Source organism: Ictidomys tridecemlineatus, chromosome 5 (genome assembly GCF_052094955.1).
Source record: "Ictidomys tridecemlineatus isolate mIctTri1 chromosome 5, mIctTri1.hap1, whole genome shotgun sequence".
In the NCBI taxonomy this organism is placed as follows: domain Eukaryota; kingdom Metazoa; phylum Chordata; class Mammalia; order Rodentia; family Sciuridae; genus Ictidomys; species Ictidomys tridecemlineatus.
Window position 1 is genome coordinate 31,046,390 of NC_135481.1, and position 16,604 is coordinate 31,062,993.

General features: G+C 33.1%; 1 protein-coding gene across 12 annotated transcripts in view; it reads left to right on the top strand.

Moving 5' to 3' along the window:
- Gabpb1 (GA binding protein transcription factor subunit beta 1) overlaps positions 1–16,604 on the top strand; it is a 61,689-nt gene that overhangs the window by 20,347 nt on the left and 24,738 nt on the right. For 10 of the 12 annotated variants that reach the window (XM_005316557.5, XM_078049635.1, XM_078049634.1 and 7 more), the window contains exon 2: positions 13,008–13,115. The exons of 1 other annotated variant lie outside the window; for it this stretch is intronic. In XM_005316557.5, coding sequence (XP_005316614.1) covers positions 13,008–13,115 — 108 coding nt within the window. Of the gene's footprint in view, positions 1–10,846; positions 10,872–13,007; positions 13,116–16,604 lie in introns of those variants that run through there. One more of the 12 variants, XM_078049632.1, reaches the window with a different exon arrangement.

Below are 16,604 nucleotides of genomic sequence, written 5' to 3' on the forward strand. Positions count from 1 at the left end.
TTTAATAAAAATTTCAATTTTTATTTCTGTCATTGGGCACTTATTTGTAGTTTCTGTTTTTCTTTTTACAAATGATGTATGTTCAAAAATACACAAGATAGGGTAACAGCTTCCTAGCTACCCTTCCTAGGAATCCCTAGGTCAAACAATACTCACATCTTTAGCTATACCAGATGTTGATATATTATTCTTCATAATGGTTGTACCAGTGGGAATTTTGGATAAGAGAAGCTTGAGATGTATGTCTTCCCTACTTGTGAATTATTTGAGGGCAGGTTCTGTATTAGAGGTTCACACAGATATGTTTGAATGAAATTGTAATTTCAGGAGAATTGCCTGGCAGCAGGGTGAAGAAAGTAGAGTTAGGTCAGCTAAGAGGCCATTGTGATGTTTAAGGTATGAGACTATGTAAGACTAGAGACAGTAGGGAGAAGGAGATGAATATGAGAAATCTTGGGGAGAGAGAATCAAAATGTTTGTTTTCTTTTTGTTGGGCAGGATATTGATGGTTCACTCTTGTGGCTTATAACAGCCAAGAGTTGATTTGCTTCACTTTATAACAAGCAGGTAAGTTGGGCAGGATATTGATGGTTCACTCTTGTGGCTTATAACAGCCAAGAGTTGATTTGCTTCACTTTATAACAAGCAGGTAAGTTATACTTCTGTAATAATCCAGAGTCATGTACTGACTCATTCCAGTAGAAGTCTATCCTTATCTTCATCCTCTTGGTACACTCAAACCTCATTTGGTCTCTTCTTGAGATAAATATGTGTGATTAAAAAACAAATGAGTGATTTAATGCGATAAAGCACAGTGGATTGCAAAGATAAGAATTTAATAAAATGTGTGAGGGTCTGTCTTTTTTCTTTGGAACTGGGGATTGAATTTAGGGGCATTGAACTACATATTCAACCCTTTTTATTTTTTCTTTTGAAATGGGGTCTCCCTAAATTTCTGATACTGGCTTTGAACATGCCATCCTCCTGCCTCAGCTTTCCAAGTCACTGGGATTACATGCTTGTGGCACTGTGCCCAACTGGGTCCCTTTGTCTTTATATGATTTTTTGAAATCTTACAAAGGCCATAACCTCCTATAATTTTTAGAGGTAAAGCCTATCCATTATGAAAGGGATAATTCAACAGATAGAATTTTTCTAAAAGAATGCCCTTATTTCTTATTTTAAAATGTTGTAGATCTGGGTATGGTACCAAAGTTAAAAAAAAAAAAAGTTGTAAATTCTAAAGTTGATGCCTTTAAGAAGTTTTGACTAATGGTTCTAGAATATCTTGGTCCAAAAGAAATGTAATGTGAACCATATATTTAAATTTATCTCATAGCTACATTTAAAAAAATCTCAAAAACAAAGTTAATTTGAATGGTATATATTATTTAACCCCATATATGTAAACACTACTTGTTTTAAACAAGTAGTCGGAGTCGTTAATGACCTATTTTTGGTACTAAGTCATCAAAATCTGGTGTGTGTTGTACCTATAGCACATCTCAATATGAACTAGCCACATTTCAGTGTACTGTATCCTCATAGGATTAGTGGCTAATTATATTGTATAGCTCAGTTCTAGAATATACTCAGTAGAAGTCTTTCAACACAGTTTGTTACTGATTTAATTTACTATCATTGATGGTGGCCCTGAGATGATCTTGTTTCAAAGTCCTGTTGATGATTATTAGATAAGTTCTGGCTTCTTGGCTAGATTTTTCTCTATCATACTGACTTGGCAGGTCCAAAATTGACTGAGGGTCCAAATGAATCATTGGTAATATCTAGATTTATTATGTTCATATTTTTCCCTTTTGTTTCAAAAAACAAAGTTGACCTCAGATTTTTTGGGGGGTTAAATTGTCAATTTAAGTTGCTGCCAATAAAAAAAGAATTTTCAGGCAAGTTCTAACTTGATCAATGACAAGGAATTTATAGTTACAAGGCTAATTTAGGAATTCGTTAAGCTTTCTATTATGTTATTTCCTAGAGTTTGTCAAACTGTCAGCTTAGTTTACATTTAAAAACTTAAATGTTGGGACTGAGATTGTGGCTCAGTGGTAGAGCACTTGTCTAGCATGTGTTGAGGTACTCTGTTTGATCCTCAGCACCACATATAAATACATAAAAAATAAAGGTCCATCAGCAACTAAAAAATATTAAAAAAACAAAGCCTTAAATGTTAGGAATTCATTGGTTGTCCCAAATATTTTTGGAGTGTCTACTGTGTATCAAATATTGTTCGTTTCATGAATGAGAAATTTATTGGGCATTTGACAGGTACCATAGTCCAGGCACAATGACAAGTTTTAATCAAGTAAACAGTAAATTTACTGTGATGTGATAGAAGAAGTGATAGAGAGGACACAGGAAGAATATATACGAAGGACTATGTGTTCTTAATTTGAGTTATTTAAGGGGATTGAGGAAGGCTTCTCTGAAGAGATAAGAATTTAACTCTGAAAGACAAGTAGGAATGAGGGGACTTGAGGATGAGAATATTGTTCTTAGCAGTGAAAATGCTTGTATAATGACCCAAAGGTGAGAAAAAGAGCCTTGTCCAATCAATGGTGTGTGCCTGTAATCCCAGCTGTTCAGGAAGCTGAGGGGTAGTGGTTCCAAGTTTAAGGCCAATTTTGGGGATAATTCATCAGGTACATGTTTTTTAATTATTATTAAATTAGAACTCTGTCTCAAAAAGGGTCTGGAGATATAAGTCAGTGATAGAGTACCCCTGTGTTCAGTGTCCAGTCTTGTCCCTCACATCCCCCTAAAAAGAGCCCAGTCCAATACATTGTCTGAGGTATGGAGTTCAATGGTAGAGATGGTGAGTAATGTACATGGGGTGATGGCAACAGGCGCCCAATGTGTAAGGCCTTGTTCCTAAGGCTGAAGAGTTTGTATATGAGTTAATTGAGGAAGAAATTGGTTTCTCTTTAACAATATTTAAAATATTGGTGGCAAAGTGGAGAAGAGAGAAGAACAAGAAGTGAGGCTTAGACACTAGTTTATAAGCTCTGTAAGAGAGAAAGGATGGAGGTATGGATATAATTGTGACAGAAAAGAAAAGCCAGCTAGCAGGTATTTACTGAGGGTCCACTGTATATCAGTGAAAAGAGGTAACAGGAATTGAGAGAGAGTTGGGAGATAAAAGTCATAGATCTTTTTTCTTTTTAAAGTTATTTTATTTATTTTTTAGTTTTCGGCGGATACAACATCTTTGTTTGTATGTGGTGCTGAGGATCGAACCCGGTGCCGCATGCATGACAGGCGAGCGCGATACCTCTTGAGCCACATCTCCAGCCCAAAAGTTATAGATCTTAATGAATTATTGGAGAGGTGAAGAAAAAGTCGAGGGCGACATCAAGGTTCTGAGCCAGAAATAAGTCAGTCCTTAGACAATTGAATTTGGAGATGCCTTGGAATTTATAGGTGGAGTACCTCTGTAGAGTTGGAAACTTGGAAGCTGATAGGTAATCATGAAATAGAAAGTAGATAATATCCATTAACGTAGAGAATGTAACTGAGAAAGAAAGGAGGAGGGTGCTGAAAATAGAACATTGAGAAATGCCAATATTTAAAGGGGAAAAAAAGGAACCCAGTTGAAAGACAAGTAAGCTACCATTCTTGCCTCCAAGTATTTTATAGTTCAGATAGGTACAACCATTTGATGACCACTGAAAATCAGAGTATAATTTGGTGCCAAATTGTAACCCTCTGTTTTGTATGTAATGAAGTTATGTAGGTAGAGAGTGGTTACTACATTTGTTGTGCATGAATTCAAAGGGGATATCTGACCTGTGGTCACTAGGACTTAATACTGTGGCCTCTGTCAGAGTGATTATGAATATAGAGCATGGATTCTGGAACCAACTGTCTCAGTTCAAATTCCCACTAAGCAGGAAAAACTTGGGCAGTATGACCTTCTGTGCCTGTTTCCACGTCTGTAAAATAATGATGATGATAATGATTGCTACTTTATAATGTTTAAGATTGAATTAGTTAATGTGTATCAAATTCTTAAGACTGGATATGTGTATAATACATGAATGTTATATATTTATATATGTATAAATGTTAGACATTATCATTATTTAATTATTGGTGAGTCAGTGTGTCAAATGAGGGCCCATGTTTTGGCAGAGTAACTAGGCACTACAGAGAGAAGGTTCCCTGAGCAGGAATGTTTGCTCTATAGAACACACATGATTTTGTGCAGGTGTTCATTTCTGAATTGTTAAAAAGTATGATTATGTTAAAATGAACCAACTATTATGTGTAAGTGTGGCGCACTAGTAAAAGCATTTTCAAAAATAAATGAAGTGGATGAAAAAAATGCCATAGGAGCCCAGAATGGGCATTTCCTCCACATTCTCAGGGACAAAAAAAAAAAAAATCCTTTTAAAACAAGGGCTTTGAACGTGATGAGAGAAAGTCTTGTCTTCCTCATGTGGCAGTGGAATTTTCTTAAGTTACATTACCTAAAGAGAGTTATCCTGGAAGAAAGTTTCTTAAGTTTTTTGTGAGTGTGGTTTCATAGGAGACTGGGCCTTGACTGAGTCAGATGGATTAAGGTTCTGGCTTCAGGAGATAGGGACCTTGAGGAGAATCAGTTATTCTTGAGTTGGTACAGTCTTTTAGTAGATAATTTGGCAGTGTCTATTATGATTAAAATGTGATTTTTAAAAAAATCTGCAATCCTACTTGTCTGAATAATTTTGAGGAGAATCAGTTATTCTTGAGTTGGTACAGTCTTTTAGTAGATAATTTGGCAGTGTCTATTATGATTAAAATGTGATTTTTTAAAAAATCTGCAATCCTACTTGTCTGAATAATTTTTAGAAAAGTTCTAACTCATGTATGGTATTGAAACATTAAAAAAATTAAGAAATTAAAATGGGATCAAGTAAATAATATACTTCTATATTTCCTATTCTTACAGTATATTTTCCTATTTGCTGTAACAAATTAGCACAAACTTTGTATCTTAAAACAGAAGAGTTTTTATTTTACAGTTCTGGAGGCCCAAAGAGCTAAAATTAAGATTCCAGGAGGGCTATATTCCTCTGGAGGCTTTAGGGGAGAATCCCTTTTCTTGCCTTTTCTGTCTTAAAAAGATGGCCTGCATTTCTTGCTACGTGACCCCTCCCTCCATTGTCAAGGCCAGCAGTGCAGAATTTTAAATCTCTCTCCCCTACTCTTCATCTCTTTCATTCTCTCTGACTTGATCCTCTGGCTCTCATTGTACACCTGCTTCTCTTGATTCTTTTTGCTCCTCCTCTCTCCCTCTTAAAAGGACCCTTGTGATGCTTTGAACCCACCTGTATAATACAGGTTAATCTTATCTTGAGGTCCTTAATTTAATCACACCTTCAAACTCCCCTTTGATATGTAAGGTAACATAGATTCTGTGAATTGGGATCTAGACGTCTTTGGGGGACCATTGCTTGACCTGCCACACTCTATAATACTGTGCAGCCACTAAGAAGAGTGTTCAGATCCGTATGTACTAACATAGGAAGATGTCACTGATAAGAGGATTCTGGTTAGGTAAATAAAAAGTTGTAGAACAGTATAATATGATCCCTTTTCTTGTTTTGTATATGTGTTTCTATATGCATAGAGAAGCTCTGGAAGGATATACACTAAACATTTAAATCGTGTTTACTTCTGAGGAGCAAAAACACAGGAAGTCTAGAGATGATTTTGAAGTACATATTTCTTTTTTTCTCTTTTGGTACTGAGGATTGAATCCCAGGATGCTTTACCACTGAACAACATCACCAGCCCTTTTTATTTTTTAATTTTGAGATAGGTTCTTGCTAAGTTACTGAGGCTGGCTTCAAATTTGTGATCCTCCTGCCTCAGCCACTCTCCAGTTGCTGAGACTACAGGTGTGTATCACCACACTTGGTGGCAAAATGATGCTTTTTCAGCATCTAATGTTCTACATTAAAGGCATCTAATTTTAATGAAAAGCTTTTAAATAAATAAAAATTTGTTTTTAATAACTTGCATAATAAATGCTTGCTATAGAAAAATTACTAGATAGAGAAAAGTAGACAACAGGGAAATTCATCATTTTTATTACAATGGCATATTGTTTCCAAGTATTTTTCTATGCATTTCTTTCATAGTTTAGATCTCAATGTGCAGATTTCAGGGGAGTTCTGATTTTAAACTGTTATATACTATTTGTAAATATTTGTAAATGAATACAATATTATCTATACTAAAATATTTACAGATATAATGGTATGATGTCTTATACTTCAGAAAAATGTGTGTGAATGGGAAATGAGTTGACCATACATTGATGATATTTAAATGAAATGGTGGTTATGTATGAGTTTATTATACTATTGCCTATTCTTGTATATACTTATCAAAATTTTTCCATAGTAAAAGGTAAAAAATAAAAGACTACAAGCCAGGCATGGTGGAGCATACGTATCATTGCAGTGACTCAGAAAGCTGTGGCAAGAGGATCAAAAGTTGCAGGTTAGCCTCAGCAACTTAGTGAGATCCTGTCTCAAAATAAAAAGTTTATCTCAGTGATTGAATCTCAAAGTACAGAGAGAGAGAGAGAGAGAGAGAGAGAGACAGAGACAGAGACAGAGACAGAGACAGAGACAGAGACACACACACACACACACACACAGACACAGACTGCAGTATTTCATTATGACATGTTTTAGTTTATTTAACCATTATTTATAATTGGAAATTTGTTTTTCCTTATTTTAAATAATATCATTATTAATATATATTTTTCAAATACTTTGAATTTATATGTATAGAATTATTAAATGAAATGGTAAGAACATTTTAAAGGCTTTTGAAACATGTACTGCTAAATTGTTTGATACGGAACCTTAGAAGAGTTTTATTGAATTTTATAATTGTATTTGTTGAGCATAAAAGTGATATAAAAAATTTATCCTAAAATTTCTAATGTGAGACAATTAAGGTTTATTTATAACAGGCTTAAAATTTTGTTTTTATTCATATTCTTATTTAAGAGTGCTAGTAACAATTTACATGGGTTTAGTACCTTACAATTTTATAGAGTATTTTCATGTCTAGTAGATAATATAATTGTTATAACAACTCTATAAGCCATAATTATAGAAATTTAAAACAATACTTAAAGCTTTTGTGTAATTATTGGTAGTAATTCCTGTTACCACTAGATGGCCCTCTTGGCATGTACAGTACTTGTAAAGAAGATGTAGCTTTTGTGTAAATAATTTGAAGTTCCTCTGTAGTTGTTATGAAAATAGATAAATTCAAGATAGAATTTATGACAATAGAATTTTTGGGGATTTATTTCAAGAAGAAGGGAGTATTAAACTAGGTAGCAAGAATTGCTCTTCAACACTGTATTTTCAGTGTTTTAAACATTCATTAAAATTTATTGAATTAAATTTTCTTTTGTTAAGGGTGAAAAGTTATTTGCCACACTAAAAAGCAACATTTTTTTAATAACTAACCCTTAACCCTTTAAATAATTTTATTTTAATGTAGCACTTTACCTCTGACAATTTAATATATAGATATTAAAATGAGTAAACAAAAAACTTCACCTTGAGCTAAGGTACTCTTGATCAGTTTTGCTATCCGAATACAGTTGAATTCCTCTGTGAATCAGACTTATTTCACTATATATATATGATTTTTTTCAGGTGAAAATCAAAGATGATTGTTGTCTTTTGGTATTTTTCATTATTTTACTAATGATCTTGACAAGAAAATTAGAGCATCTTTGATTTTGATCTTGCATATTCCATTTTTTTTGATCTTATTTAGATCCATTGCTACCTTTTTATAATATATTGCCCCATCTTCGAACTTGAAATGAAAATTGTAGTTAATATTTCAGATCTGCGTAACTTCAAAAAGTACAATATCTTGCTTATAATATGAAGAAAAAATAGAAGGGAAGCAATTTAAAATAAAATGTTATTAAAATATTAAATAATTAACTAGATTATACCAGACGTCACAGTGAGGTAGTTGAATGCTTGCACCTGTATATAAAATCACTGTGAATGTGATAGTTATGCAGTTAGCTCCTGTATCTGTGGGTTAAATCTGCATTCTCAGATTTAACCAACAACAAATCAAAAATGCATGAAAAGAAATTGTGTCTGTATTGAATATCTACTTTCCTTGTCATTGTTACTTAAATGCCTATTTATATAGCATTTATATTGCATTAGTTGTTGTCACTAGTCTAGATATGATTTAAAGTATATGTGAGAGGGCTGGGGATGTGGCTCAAGCGGTAGCGCGCTCCCCTGGCATGCATGCGGCCCGGGTTCGATCCTCAGCACCACATACCAACAAAGATGTTGTGTCCGCCAATAACTAAAAAATAAATATTAAAAATTCTAAAAAAAAAAAGTATATGTGAGATGTACATAGATTATATGCAGTACTATACCACCATGTTTAAGGGACTGAGCATTCACAAATTTTGTTGCGTTGGGTCCTGGAACCAATGCCCCATGGATACCAAGGGACCAAGTATATAAGCTGATTGATTTAGTGTTGTATTGGTGATGTAGCTACCAAAGTAGCATTGACATTGATGACACAATTTTCCAAAATGGTAAAGAGCTCTTAGTAAAGTTCTGAACAAAACACATGAATTCATGGTATGGTTGCATTTTGGAAAATGCAGGATATATTAACACTGTGAAAAAACACATTTTGTATACATGTAAAATTTAGTTAGGTTCCAGTTTTAGATATATTCAGTGGAAACTGAAAATCATGCAGGATTCATGATAGTTCTTTGCAATGAGTATATAACATTGCTGGACATCTACTATCCCTTACACATGTCTTTAAATGCTGCTAGTTCCCCCAGTAATCCCCCAAATGACTTCATAAATATACAAATGGGGCTTTTGCTACTACCTTTGAGAACTACTGATTTCTAAATATCCAGCTACATTAATCTACTATAGCTGTATATGTATTTATATTGCTCATGGAGTTTTAAAATCAGAGTAACTTTTAAGTGTCCTTGGTCCTTAAATATGGTATGATTTGAATAGTTAAGACACTTAAAAAATTACAGAAATTGATTTGCTTGTATGCTTTATCTTCTTATTGCAATGCTATAAGCAAGTCAATAATTTTGCTATTTTCAGTCTTCAAAATTCTTCAATTTCTTTATTTTTCTGCTCTTCTTGTCCAGTAAGGTAGGAGTATATAACTTAATATCATCATTTACTTAGTTGGAGTCATGTAATGTAATTTGTTCCTTTAACAAAAGACACTTTTTTCATTTGGGAAGGTAGTATAACAACATTAAAGAAACTTTGTAAAGTGAAGGGAAAATTTCCCATAATCATACCATCCTAATACTTAATATTTTTCAATATTTTTTCTTTTTTAAAAATATATATTTATTTTAGTTGTAAATGTACCTTTATTTTATTTATATGTGGTTCTGAGACTCGAACTGAAGGCCTCACACATGCTAGGCAAGTGCTCTACCACTGAGCTACAACCCCAGCCCCTCAATATTTTTTCTTTATGTGTACATTTCAACTTTCTTAAATAAAAACATTAGTTTTATATCTATTCCCTTAACATGACACAAGTTTTTGTTATTATATTGCTTTACAATCAGTTAAATTACTGTATCTTGTTCTATTAGATTCTACAATTTAAATATTTTCCGATCTTTAATTTGTTTGTTATAAAAATGATTGTTACATGTATATATACATATGTAATTTTTATTGATCTGTTTGAGTTTATGTTTTTCCTTTAGAATAGATTTTCAGAGGTGAAATAATCTATTGGACCCATAGACTTGAACTTTCTTGTAATTTTTGTTAAATTTACCAAACTGACTTAAGTAAAGCTGATCCATTTATATTGCTATCAGAATACATGAGATGTCGATTGTATGAAAGTATCAGTTTCACCTATCCTTGATTGTATTAGAAATTCCTTTAAAATTATTTACATTTATTGACTATCAATGACATAGAATATTTTGCTTATAAACTGTTTTCTCTTTTGCAAAATATATGGTCATGTCTTTTGACTATTAATGTGTGAAGTTCTTGCTATTCATTTTTTCCTTTTTTGAATTTTGGGTTAGACCTTTTAAATAATGAAAACTTTAATTTTCTTTCAGTAATTTTTGTGGTAAACATTTATTCTTTTTCCATCTTTGATTATTTTATTTTCAATTTTTTTAATATCTAGAAGTTCCACATTTTTATGAAACGTAACAGTTATTTACCCATAGAGGATAATATGTGATATTAAAGAAAAAACATGGGATTGACAGTCAAAAAAATCAGGATTCGGGAATGAGATATTCATAATTTTGTATTTGACAAAAGACCTAATATCTAGAATGTAAATAAGAATGTTTACAAATATCAGAGAAAGGAATATAATCTAATTCAGAAATGAAGAAAAGCCCTAAACTAGCACTTTATAAAAGATATCCATCTAAACCATCTGGCACTACCTATGGTGAAAGAATGCAAGCTGGTTTGATACTACTTGTGCAAAACATATTTAAAAACATTTTGAAAGATGTATTTCACTGTAGAGCCAGATTTAGATGAAATTTTGCTTATCTAAAATATGGAGTGTGTGTTAATGTGGCAAATTTACATTTTACTATATTTAATATAGGAGAGAAGTCAGTTTTTATTTTTCCTTTGTCCTTATGCTATCTTTAATAGGTATTGTTGCAGATTCTTTGCCTTTTGAATTTGTTAATTTTTAAAAAATATTTATTTTTTAGTTGTAGTTGGACATAATATCTTTATTTTTTAATTTATTTTATGTGGTGCTAAGGATCGAACCCAGGGCCTCACACTTGTTAGGTGAGTGCTCTAGTGCTTGGTGAGTGTTCTACATAGCGCTGAGGCACAGCCCCAGCCCCGAATGTTAATTTTTACTATCAAGTCACAAAATATTCTTTAGAAAAAAGCCTTCATGAGAGATCAATTTGAAGGTGAAAATGCTGCAGGTGTCACCAAAAAAGCACATTAGAAAACTCCACATAAAACTTAAATACATGTGTTATTTTTCTTATTCCTCACCATAGGATATAATGTGAATTATTTTTTAAAAATATTTATTTTTTAGTGGCAGTTGGACACAATACCTTATTTTATTTATTTATTTTTATGTGGTGCTGAGGATCAAACCCAGGACCTCACAAGTGGGAGGCTAGTGCTGTACCACTGAGCCATAAGCCCAGCCCCATGGGAATTATTTTTATTGTATCAAAGAGAACTATTCTAAGAAATTCTCTCATGCCCTGTAACTGCTAAACCTGTTTTGGATGTACATCTCACTTAGTTATTGTGCAAGTTTTCTAATGTTAGTGGCTACTCCTGGTTATTCCTCTGCTTGGTTGTTCTCATTTCATAGAATCAACCAAAAAAAAAAAAATACAACATTGGCATAGCATAATTCTTTATACTTTTAGGGACATCTTTTTATATAATTATTCATTTTAGATTTTCTTAAATCCTTTTTAATTATGTAGTACATTTTATTCCTTCATGGCACAAATAATCTTCCAAACTCTGCCAGTTTCTCTCTTTCATGCACGTGTGTACACACACACACACACACACACACACCCCCTTTTTTCCCCCCTTCTAGAGTAATAGCTATTGTCGTAAGATTAGGATACACTAATCAACCTGTCATTCCTTCCTTACAACTTATTTTCCCTTGACCACTTACCTAACCCTCATAGAGTATATTATTGTTTTTTGAGACAAGTTCATATCCCACACACATTTTTCTTATATAAATCATAGGTTTCATATTGCCCCTTCCCCTCTGGCCTAAACTACCTGTTTTATTTATTTATTTATTTATTGGATGTTATTTAATATCATTGGGTAGTTCTCTAGCTGAATAGTCTTTCTGGGTCTGGAAACTTTCTTTTCTTAAGAACTATCTTCTCATGAATCTTAAATGTCTCTGATATTCAAATCTTTCTTTACTTAAATACTCCTGTCATGATCTTTTTCTTACGTATATTTAAATATTTTTTATTCAAGAAGATACCACATACACATAGCACACTCTAGGCTGGGACATTACTCTGTCAGATCTCTTAAATTCAAGACACAAATTATTCTTTCTGGTTTCCTACTGAGACACATGGTTTACTCATAATACGGTTAGACTTTTTTTTTTTTTTAATAGTATTTTAATGGAACACGAATTGTGCCCTTTTCTGGAAGAATGTAAATGTTCATTGCATGTTAAAGGGCAGAAAATATTTATTTTAAAATTCCAAACTAGGTACTGTAGCACACACCTATAATCCCAGCTACTCAGGAGACCAAGGCAGGAGAATTGCAAGTTCTAGGCCAACCTCGACATCTCCGTGAAACCCTGTCTAAAAATATAAAGGATTGGGGATTGTATGTTAATGGTAGAATATCCCTGGTTTCAATCTCCAGTTCAGCAGATAAGTAAGTAAATAATTAAATAAAATTTTAATACATTCACTATTGCAAAAATGTAGTAGATTCAGTTTAATATGCACCAGTAAGGATGTGGCTCAGTGGTAAAACACTGAGTTTAATCCCCAATATAAAGAAAACAAAATTTGCACCAGTAATAGAACACAGTGTCTTATACTTTATTTTTATGAAGAATTTTATTACTACACCTTCTCCAGTGAAAAGAGTTAGTTGCTAATTTTAAATTTTAGACTATCTTTTCTCTGATAACTTACTTTTACCAGCTATATTTGAAGAATTCAAACTTCATTTTATTCTAGGTAAACACTTAATGAGAAAGGAAAATATATTCCTAACATCCAAATATAAATTGCTTTTGTGTGATCTCCAGCTGTAGATTAAATTAACCATACTGTAACCTTTTGAAGGGATAATTGAAAGTGGACTTAATAATAAAGACAAGAGGGGAAAAATCATGTCATATATAAATATAGATTTTGATGTTCAGTTCATCTATGTTTTGTTTAGATGTCCCTGGTAGATTTGGGAAAGAAGCTTTTAGAAGCGGCACGAGCAGGTCAAGATGATGAAGTTCGTATTTTGATGGCAAATGGAGCTCCTTTTACTACAGACTGGGTAAAGAATAACTTTAATGTTGTGGTTTCTTCTTCTTCTGCTTCTCATTTTTGACTTTTTCCAGATAAAAAATTTGTCAATACTTTTAAATGGTTAAAAAAACGATTTTTTTGAAATTTGTTTTTATTTTTTAGAATTATAACTAACTTTTAAAATAAATGGTTCATATAATTGTCTTTGATACTGGACAATTTTATGTGAGTATTCTATCACCAAAATTTTTCTTTTAGGCTTTGAAGTTCACTAATATGGGATTAATATAATATGTATCTGCTTAGGATTTAAATTAAAGGTCTTTTAAATAACATAGGTAAAATTATAATCCAGAACATAACAGATAAAGATAGGAAATGTAACTTCTAAAAAAGAAAAAAAAAGTTTGTATTTCAGTTGATAATTGTACAACCTATTATAAACATGACCTAAGGGGAAGAAAGGAATTTGATCACTTTAGATCACTATAGAAGGCGATTGTGGGAAGGTTAAAAAAAAAAAAAAAAGAAAAGAAACACTAAAAAAACAAAACCCAAATTCCCCCAAACTGTTCAATTCCAGGGATAAATCAAAAGGCATGGTCTTGGGAATATAGAGGACTTGAAATCTGGATTAATCCTCTGTTAACAATTATAAAGTCCAGATTTTGATTTTTTTCCCCTTTTTTACTTATCCCCCCTTTTTTTCCATGTAATTTTTTTTTTTATTCTGGAAAATTTCAGGCATAAATTTCAATCCCTGCATAGCCTTTATCTCACTTAAAAAATATTAAATCATCATGGATCTTGTTTCCTTTATAATTGCATCCACTTCTTTTGTTTTGTGTTATTTTGAAGCAAATTCCAAAATCCATATAATTTCTTCCACAAATATTTCAGTGTCTGTCTTTAAGAGATAAAGATTCTTTCATTAGCTATTTTCAAGAAAATCTTAAATGTGCTGCTAAATTAGAAAGAAAGGAATTGTCAACCTGAAGAACTAAGTGAAGGCTGGAACTCAAGAGAAATTTTCCTCTAGGAACATTTGCTGAATGTAGACCTATTATTGGTTTTTCACTTCACTAGTATGGGGTACTGAAGACAAAGGGCTGGGGCTGCTCATGGAGAGAGAGATCTGATAGGAAATCCCTCTCTCCATAATTCTGTAATCCTAACAAGCTGCATCTTCAGCCTGTAAAGGTAAATCAGAAATACCCTCACCTTTTCATGTGATAGGGTGCTACAAAGAAAATGACCTGACTTGACTCAAGGGACTAATAGAGAAAAGGAAAATTTTGTTGATGAAAATTTGGAACCACAAGCCATTCCTTAAATGTGTTTGCACTTGAACTCATATAACCCAGAGATTTGAGTAGCCCAACAAATCTTCAGCAGGATTATTTTTTGTAAAAAAATAAATCCATATATAAAAACATTATAGTCCCCTGCAGGACATGTGTTCATCTGTAAAATTAACTAGGTGATTCAGAGAAATGAGATTAGGGAGGATAAGTCAGGAAGGAGAAGATCAGGGATGAGAAGGTTAGGGAAAAGAAGATCAGGGAGGAGAAGGTTGAGGAAAAGATCAGGGAGAACATGGGACATGTGTTCATCTGTAAAATTTGGACTAACAAATGCCTCAGAAACTTCACATCTCCCACCCAATATTTTCTAGGCAATTTAGTGACACCATTTTAAATTCATTCCTTGAAGAAATGAGCTCACTGGGGAAGTTCCCTAAAGTTCTTTACTCAACTGGCCTGGGACCTCCTTGCTGGAATTCCTGATAGTGATGAATACTTATTGGTTACACCTTGTTATCTTCATGGAGGATTGGGGCACACCATTGTGTCCTCTGAAATCTGTTAAAAACTTTGATCATTTTGGCCAATGAGATACCTTGTCCATCTAAATTTATAGACTTATCTGGACTCCTTGGCTAAGGTAATTCTAGATAACCCTATGGCATTAGACTGTTAGCCAAGCAAGGAGGAGTGGTGCTATAGTTAATATGTCTTGCTGCATTTATGTTAACACCTCCTCACAGGTGGGGACCAGTATTGAAAAGATCAGGCAGTGAGCAACCTGGCTACAACAGATCCTTGACCACCACACTTCCCTTATGGATGGGATGGGGACAGGCCTAACTGACTGGTTCTCTAGCTTTTTCTCTTGGATACCAAAAGATACTAAGTCTATTTTACTAGGTCTACTCTGCCTCATTCTGACTACCCTGTTCATCATTGCCCTTTACTGCTCTGTTGCTGTTCCACCTTTGCAACTATGCAATAAAAACCTATAAGATAGAATGGCAACAAATAAAAAGTCTCCATTCTAAAGATCCCCATTCATTGCCCGCTTTCAGCAGGAAGGAGCTTGGAGATATCATCACCCTCTTTCCAAAGGCTAGAAATTGACAGTGGAGAAATGTAACGGGTTCAATTGATGATTTGAGTATATCCCTTGTCACTTTAAAAGCTCATTTCTTTTTCCCAACCTTCTTTTCCCTGACTTTCTCCCTGATCTTCTTTTCCCTAACCTTGTCCTCTCTGATCTTCTCCTTCCTGATCTATTCTCCCTTATCTCATTTATCTGAATCACCTCTTTAAAATCTTCCTGTTCCCTATAATGGGCAGAATTGCAGGCTCTGAGACAAGGAGTTCCCTGTGTTTCCCCTTTGCTTGCAAAGCAATAAAACATTTTTTTTTCTTACAACAACAACAATTAAAAATAAATCTTAGTGATGCTATAGTACATCAAGACAAAAAGGTTATAAGAAGGATTAGTATCCATAGTACATAAGGTATTCCTGTGGGTCAGTAATAAAAAGACAGACAAGGAAATAGAAAATAGACAAATGACTCACTGTGATACTTTCCCAAGAGAGGGATTGACCAATAAACATGAAAGGATGATCAACTACATTAATAATTGGGCAAATAAAAGTAAAATTAAGAAATACTTCTATACTGGATTAGCAAAGATTGCCTGGCAGTACAAAGCCTTGGTGAAGAGATGTTGAATTGAGAACTCTCTGATACTTCTGGTGGAAGTTTGAATTGGTAGAATTGTTTTGGAGGAAGTTTTGCAGTACTGAATAAATTTGAGCATGTGCATACCCCTGTGACCTATCAGTTGAATTTCTAAGAATATTTCCAATAGAAGAAAATCTTATTCATATTTCTGAGATACACATAAGAGTACATTAAGCAGCATTGTAATCCATAGTAACAAAAATGGAAATGATACAAATATTCATCAGTATATTGTTTAAATTAATTGCAAATTACTCACTAAGTAGGATATCATAGAGAGTTAGTGAACTATCTTTGTACTCATTAATGAACATAATATTAAGCAAAGGAAAACAAGTGACAGAAAATACATATAGTATGATTCTGTTTAAAAAAAATTCAAAATGGGCAAAACCAAAATACATTATTTAAGAATGCATAAATGGTACACAGAAAAGCAATGTTTGTCACAAAGTTTTGAGTATTATTTATCTCTTGTCTTT